General features: G+C 53.5%; 1 protein-coding gene across 1 annotated transcript; it reads right to left on the bottom strand.

Moving 5' to 3' along the window:
- Window positions 1–870: 870 nt before the first annotated feature.
- EAH_00048010 (hypothetical protein, conserved) lies at window positions 871–7,302 on the bottom strand (the record flags this gene model as incomplete). The annotated part of the gene is made up of 15 exons (XM_013394525.1): window positions 871–1,016; window positions 1,203–1,336; window positions 1,499–1,633; window positions 1,882–1,947; window positions 2,895–3,062; window positions 3,241–3,296; window positions 3,465–3,541; window positions 3,783–3,850; window positions 4,320–4,612; window positions 4,738–4,864; window positions 5,033–5,127; window positions 5,389–5,481; window positions 6,004–6,105; window positions 6,260–6,801; window positions 7,116–7,302. The coding sequence occupies 15 exons, from the start codon at window positions 7,300–7,302 to the stop codon at window positions 871–873; spliced, it is 2,289 nt and encodes a 762-aa protein (XP_013249979.1).
- Window positions 7,303–7,500: the final 198 nt, after the last annotated feature.

Raw genomic sequence — 7,500 nt, 5'->3', positions numbered from 1 at the left:
AGTGTTGCAGGGACAGTAGTAGCAGCAGCTGCAGCAGCAGCTGCTGCAGCAGCAGTAGTTGCCGCTGCAGCTGCTAGTTCAGTTTGGATGTGTGCGTGTGCGCTAAAGCAGCAGCACCGCAGCAGCACCGCAGCAGCAGCAGCAGCAGCAGCGCCTGCTATAGCTGAGGAAGAATATGTGGCCGTTCCTGTTCAAGCCGCAGCAGCAGCATTAGCTGCAGCAGCAGCAGCATCATCATCATGAGCTGCTGCAGATTCTGCAGCAAACTCAATTTGGTGTGGCGCCTTAAAGCTTGCATATCTTGTTCCGTTTGTCTCATCTGCTGCTGCTGCATTTGCTGCTGCACTTGCTGCTGCTGCAGGTGCTGCTGCAGCTGCTGATGTTTGCTGCTGCAGTTGCTGATGCACTTGCTGCTGCACGTGATGCTGCACTTGCTGCTGGCGCCCGCCGCCGCCGCAGCAGCAACAGCAGCAGCAGCAGCAGGTCTTGCTGCAGCAACTGGGTGTACGTAAACAATCTACTACAGCATAACCAAATAATGACTGGAGAGACAGCAAACCCTAAACCCTAAACCCTAAACCCTAAACCCTAAAAATTCTCCAGTCAAAGACACAAGTCAAACACTGCAAAGAAAAGAAACAGTTTCGCATACATCAAGCCCGCAGCAGCAGCAAGAGCAGCAGCAGCAGCAGCTGCTGCTGCTGCTTTTGCTGCTGCTGCAGCAGTTGCTACTGCACTTGCTACTGCAGCTGCTACAGCTCTTCCCGCTGCTGCAGCACTACAGCTACAGCAGCAGCTAATACAGCTACTGCTGCAGCGGCAGCTAATACAGTTGCTGTTGCTGCTGCAGCAGCCACGCTGCTGCTGCAGCTATTTGCAATCTTGTAGCATTGCCTCTGGGAGTGGGTATCTTGCTGCTGCTGCTGCTGCTGCTGCTGCTGCTGCTGCCGGTTCTGCTGCTGCTTCTGCAGAGGAATTTTCTACGGCGCCCATAAGGATGCGGCAAGCGCGCAGCACTGAGTTGCACATACACCCCAACACAGCAGCAGCAGCAGCAGCAGCAGCAGCAGCAGCAGCAGCAGGATAAGCAGGATGAATACGTGTGCGGTTGCTGCAGCAGCAACAGCAGCAGCACCAGGATGAATATATTTGCAGTTTAGTTAGAGGTTGTTGCTTTAGTTAGTGCTCTGGGGTGTACGTACACCTGTGGGCTTCTCTGCAGCAGCCAATGCAGCAGCTGCTGCTGCTGCTGTCGCTGCAGCGGCAAGTTGCTGCCTCTACGTGCTGCTGCAGCAGATCGTAGGCCTCCAACACCAACTTTATGTACTCCTCATCACTGCAGCAGCAGCAGCAACAGCAGCAGCAGCAAAAACAACAAAGCAACATTAAACAGCACCAACTCAATCACAGCAGCGGCAGTGTAAGCTGCGCTCGCAACACAGCCACAGCAGCAGCAGCAGCAGCAACTGCAGCAGCAGCAACAGCAGCAGCAGCATACTTCGAAGAGGGGGAGACAGCCTTCCGCAGCAGGCACCTCGCCAGGTGTACGTTCACCAGATGCCGAGCAAACGCAAAGGGGGTGCTGGCAGCAGCAGCTGCTGCTGCATGCGCCAGGGGCAGCGCCTCCTCCACTCTGCAGCAGCAGCAGCAGGAATAGCAGCAGCAGCAGCAATAGCAGCGACAAACGCAGCAGCAGCAGTGGGTAGAACATCAAAAGCCTGTGTAAAGCAGCAACACCAGCCGCAACAGTAGCTGCTACGCCGCAGCAGCAGCAGCTACAGCTACAAATACGCACCAGCAGCAACAGCAGCTAGAATGGTTGCAGCAACTAGAGCAGCAGCAGCAGCAGCAGCAGCAGCAGCAGCAGCAGCAGCAGCAGACCTGTTTGCATTCAGTAGTGCTGTGGAGAGCTCATAACATGCGCGAGGGTCTCGGGGCCTCAAGGCACTGAATCAACGAACAGCAGCAGCAGCAGCAGCAGCAGCAACAGCAGCAGCAGCAGCAGCAACATATCCTCACGCACAGGCCGCTGAACTACTCAGCAGCAAATCCGTGCACACAGAAGCAGCAGCAGGAAACAACAGGCAGCAGCTACAGCTGAAGCGGAAGCAATAGCAGCAGCAGCGCCAAGCGCAGCAGCAATAGAAGCACTAACAGCAGCAGCAACGACAGAAGTAGCAGCACCACCAGCACAAACGGCAGCAGCAGCAACATCAGCAGCTAAAACAGCAACAGCAGCATCAGCTACAGCAGCAGCATCTGAAGCATCAGCTGCAGCAGCAACAGCAGCAGCAACAGCAGCAGCAGCAGCATTGCCTGACTGTGCACTGAGGAGACACTCGAATGAACGAGAGGATACACCGCGCGGATCTCTTTCTAAGGCAAACAATATCAGAGGCAGCGGCTCCCTGCAGCAGCAGCAGCAGCAGCAACAGCAGCAACAGCAGCAGCAACAGCAGCAACAGCAGCAACAGCAGCAGCAGCAGCAGCAACAGCAGCACTGTTCATGGCTGTCTCTTTTTTATTTGTTTGTGTCTCTCTTGTTTTATTTATTTATTTGTCTCTTTATCTATATCTGTCTCTGTTTATTTATATATCTTGTATTTGTTTATTTATTTATTTATTTATTTATTTATTTATTTATTTATTTATTTATTTATTTATTTATCTGTCTCTGTCTTTTTATTTATTTTTCTGTATTTATCTGCACTTTGTTTTTTTGTTTGTCTCCTTTTTTGCCTCTATTTAATTTATTTAATTTAATTAATTAATTAATTTATTAATTTATTTATTTATATTAGTTTATATTATATTTATTTATTTATTTTATATTTATTTATTTATTTATATTTATTTATATCTTTTTATCTGTCTCCTTCCTAATATTTATATACCCCGGCATATGTCTTGAAGCCTCCTGGTAAGCAGCAGCAGCTTGCTGCTGCTGCTGCTGCTGCTGCTGCTGCTGCAGCGCAACAGCACTAAGGCAATGGCCCAAGCAAAGATGGTTTAAACCCCAGCAAACAGAACAAAGAGATCCGCCTCCAAACGATAGGCTTCGCCTGCTCACCAAACCCTAAACCCTAAACCCTAAACCCTAAACCCTAAAGCTGAAGGACCGTCACCTCAAATCGCCAGACGCTCAGTCACAGTAGACCCTTAACCCTAAAACCCTAAACCCTCTCACACTATTACACCTAAACCCTAAACCCTAAACCCTAAACCCTAAACCCTTCGCACCTGAAGGCGGCGATTGCCTCTGCGTACTGCGACCTCATCATTAAAAACACCCCTTCCTGAAACCACAGCAGCAAATCAAACCGAAGCAGCAGCAGCAACAAAAGATCATCAGTAACAGTCGCAGCAGAAGCTGCAGCAGCTGCTGCTGTAGCTGCTGCTGCTGTAGCTGCTGCTGCTGTAGCTGCTGCTGCTGTAGCTGCTGCTGCTGCTGTTGCACTGTTTACCGCGTAGAAGCGCAAGTCATCAGAGCCCTTGTGCTGCCGCAGGCGCTGCAGCAGCAGCAGCAAATCCGATGTCTTCCCTGAAGGCATAACAGCAGCAGCAGCAGCAGCAACCTAGCTTGAGCAGCAGCAAGAGCAGCAGAAGCAGAAGCAGCAGCAGTAGCAGCAGCAAACGCAGGCGACACCGTGGCACCCATGCAGCAATACCTCCACAGGCAGCAGCAGCAGCAGCAAGAGCTGCAGCATCCAGGAAAGGAACAGAAGCAGCAGCAACAGCAGCAGCAACGGCAGCAGCAACAGCAGCAGCAGCAGCAGAAGTACCGAGCTGCATGCAGCAGCTGATGAAGACAGGAGCCGCGTACAGCCCTTCACTCAACACCTCCAACGCCCTGCAAGCCCAAACCCTAAACCCTAAACCCTAAACCCTAAACCCTAAACTCCAAACCTTAGAAATGAAACGCTGAACTCATCGGCGATCTTCTTGGTGGACAGGCTAAGTTGCTCTCTCTAAACCCTAAACCCTAAACCCTAAACCCTAAACCCTAGCAGCCTTACAAGCGAGCGACCTCAAATGCGAGGGGAATATTCCTCTCTGCATGCAGCGCGATTGCCTGGATGCTCAAGCTTACGCTGCAGCAGTAGCAGCAGCAGCAGCAGCAGCAGAAAGCAGAAAGAGCAGCAGCAGCAGCAACAGCAGCAGCAACAGCAACGGCAGTAGAATGCAGCAGCAAAATGCATGCGGCGCTGCCAAGAAGGAATGAATACGCATCAGCAGCACGGGGTCTTAGCGTCTTCTTCATCTGATGTTATGGTTTAGGGTTTAGGGTTTAGGGTTTAGGGTTTAGGGTTTAGGGTTACTGCGAGAATCTGCAGAGAGGAGGCAGCAAACTCGTCGGATAGCGACACGCAACAGCAGCAAGCGCTGGGCTCTGCAGCAATTCCTGTTGCTGCTGCTGCTGCTGCTGGTCTTGCTGCTGCTGCTGCTGCTGCTGCACCTGCTGCTCGCAATCCCTAATCAGCAGCAAACCCCTGTCTTGCTCTTCCTCCGCCTTGTACTTATTTCCGTGCTGCTGCTGCTGTTGCTGTTGCTGTTGCTGCTGTTGCTGCTGCTGTCTTTCCTGACGCACCAAAGCCAGCAACTCCAACGGGGTCTGCAGAAGACGCAGCAACGGCAACAGCAGCAGCAGCAGCAGCAATGGAAGCAGCACGAACAACGGCAGCAGCAGCAACCGCAGCAACAGCAAAAGCAGCAGCAGCACGGCCGCTTGAAGCCCACTTCCCCATAATGCCTGCCCGTGTTGCTGCTGCTGCTTCTGCTGTTGCTGCTGCTGCTGCTGCTGCTGCTGGGAAAGGGAAGAGTTACCGTCCGAGCAGCAGCAGAAGACAAAGTAACAGCGAGGTGCCTGCATGCAAAGACACCCCACAGTTGCTGTTGCTGTTGCTGTTGCTGCTGCTGCTGCAGTTGCTGCTGTTTAGCTGCAGCAGCAGCAACAACAACACGGGCGGCTGCTGCTGTTTCTGCTGATGTTTCTGCTGCTGCTGCTCCTGCTGCTGCAGTAGATTGCTCTTACAGGGCCCAGCTGCAGCTGCTGAAGTCAGCAGCAGCAAGAAGTGCTGCTTCTTGTTTGTAGGTGAGGATCCCCGATCCAAACAAAAGAAATAAAAGCTGCACCGAACCACAAACCCTAAACCCTAAACCCTAAACCCTGATTTGTAGTGCTGAGCCCAGCAGCCAGAGAGGAGATGTCCGCTGCTGCTGCAGCAACTGACCCTGCTACTGCTGCTGCTGCTGCTGTTGTTGCTGCTGCTGCTGTTGCTGCTGCTGCAGTAATCTGCCAACCATCAACAAGGGTAAAGAGCCGCATGAGAATCTTAGGGTGTTTAAGGCTAAGGGTTTAGGGTTTAGGGTTTAGGGTTTAGGGTTTACCTTCGGCCGAAGAGGGTTTAAACAAAACGCCGCCTGCAGCTCCGCCAGACCCTCAGCGCATCCCAGACGATCCAACGCAAACCCTAACTTCACCTGCAGCAGCAGCAGCAGCAGCAGCAGCAGCAAGAGCAGCAGCAGCAACAGTACGGATGGAAACAACAAAGCTGCAACAGAGCAGCAACAGCAAAACCACCGACAAAGCCGAACCGGAGAAGCAGCAGCAGCAACAGCTGCAGCAGCTGCAGCAGCTGCAGCAGCAACACGAGAGGCATAATTAGCACCAGCAGCACAGGAACAGGCACAGCAGCAGTAGCAACAACAGCAACAGCAGGAACCGCAGCAGCCCGGTCTGCAGCAGCAGAAAGCCAGCGGGCCGACGCGCGCTGCAGCAGCACCCCGAGCAGCAGCAGCAGCAGCACATGCAACAGCAACAGCTGCAACAGGAACAAACGGGGAAACAGCGACGAGAAGACTTCAGCAGCGAGACAGCAGCAAGAGTAGCAACAGCTGAGCACGTCCGCAGCAACTGAAACAACTGCACCACCAACAACAACAGCAACAGTAGCAACAGCAGCAGCAGCAGCAGCAGCAACAGCAGCAGCAGCAACGGCAAACCTGTATGTCGTGTGCTAGAGGAGAAGACCCCCAAACGCTGCTGCGCGTCTTCTGCAGCAAATCGCATCCTTTAGATAGCCCTTCGCTGCTGCCTGTCTCCATCTGCAGCAGCAGCAGCAGCAGCAACAGCAGCAGCAACAGCAGCAGCAGCAGCAACAGCCAGAACAGCAACGGCGACATGGCTTGTCTCTACTTCATTTCCCTCTAGAGCAGAACGGTTGCTAGTGCTGCTGCTGCTTCTGCTGCTGCTGCTTACATGAGCTGTTGCTGCGAGCAGCAGCAGCAGCGGGTCTTTGAAGGTCCACCGCCTGAATGCATGCAGCAGCTGCTGCAGCAAACGAAGGATGTCTCGTCCTCGCAGCAGCGCCTCAGCAAACAAACGAAGGCTGTCAAGGTGAAGACACTCGCTGCTGCTGTTGCTGCTGTTGCTGCTGTTGCTGATGCTTTTGGTGCTGTTGCTCGGAGAAGGCTTTGCTGCCGGGGCGCTGCAGCAACCCCCGTCGTCTCCTTTGTCTCTTCTGCTGCTGCTGCTGCTGTCATTGTTGTTATTGCTGCTGTTGCTGCTGCTGTTACATCCTTCAGATGCGGGAACCGTCTGGTGAGCTGCTGTTGCTGCTGCTGTTGATGGTGCTGTTGCTGCTGCTGAGTCGCTGCTGCTGCAGCAGCAGCAGACAGAGCGAATGCCTCTCTGCTGCAGCATTTTCTTAGCAGCAGCAGCAGCAGACTCCTTCCCTGGGGCCCCCACACCACCGCCAGGATGCGCAAGACATACGAGGACCTCCGCGTACAGCAGCATTGCTGCAGCAGCAGCAGCAGCAACAACGACAACAACAGCAGCAGAGGCAAATAATGACACGCAGCCTACGAATCACAGCAGCATTCGCTGCTGCTGCTGTTGTTGTTGCTGCTGCCGCTGCACCACCGACGCAATTTGTCTCTGCAGCATTCGCTGCTCCAGCAAGTGGGCGTCAGCAGCAGCAGCAGCAGCAACAACAGCAGAAGCAAGGATAACAACATCAGCAGCAACAACAACAACAACAACAGCAACAACAACAGTAGCAGCAACAACAGCAGCAGCAAGAGCAACAGCAGCAGCAGCAGCACAAACCCACCCCGAGGATCCTTAAAGGCCCTCGCTTCGATGCATTTCCTTCGGAGGTGAGCGTACAGCTGAAGACTCCCATCTGCTGTTGCTTCTTGCGTTGCTGCTGCTGCTGCTGTTGCTGCTGCTGCTGTTGCTGCTGCTGCGTAAGGGCTGCAGCAACCCGCAGTCTCTAACGGGGAAGGCCCCCGTGTCATTGTGCTGGAGGCTATGCAGCCTATAAACAGCAGCGGCAACAGCAGCAACAGCAGCAGCAGCAGCAGCAGGAGATGTTTACGGCATCTGCATGCGTGGGTGGCGTTCTATGAGCTGCTGCTGCTGTTGCAGTTGTGCTGCTGCTGCAGCTGCTGTTGCTGCCGCTGCTGTTGTGCTGCAGTTCCCGCTGCGAGTGTCGC

This window comes from Eimeria acervulina, genomic scaffold, assembly GCF_000499425.1.
Source record: "Eimeria acervulina Houghton genomic scaffold, Eah_scaff748, whole genome shotgun sequence".
Lineage (NCBI taxonomy): Eukaryota > Apicomplexa > Conoidasida > Eucoccidiorida > Eimeriidae > Eimeria > Eimeria acervulina.
This window is presented reverse-complemented; position numbering and strand designations above follow the sequence as displayed.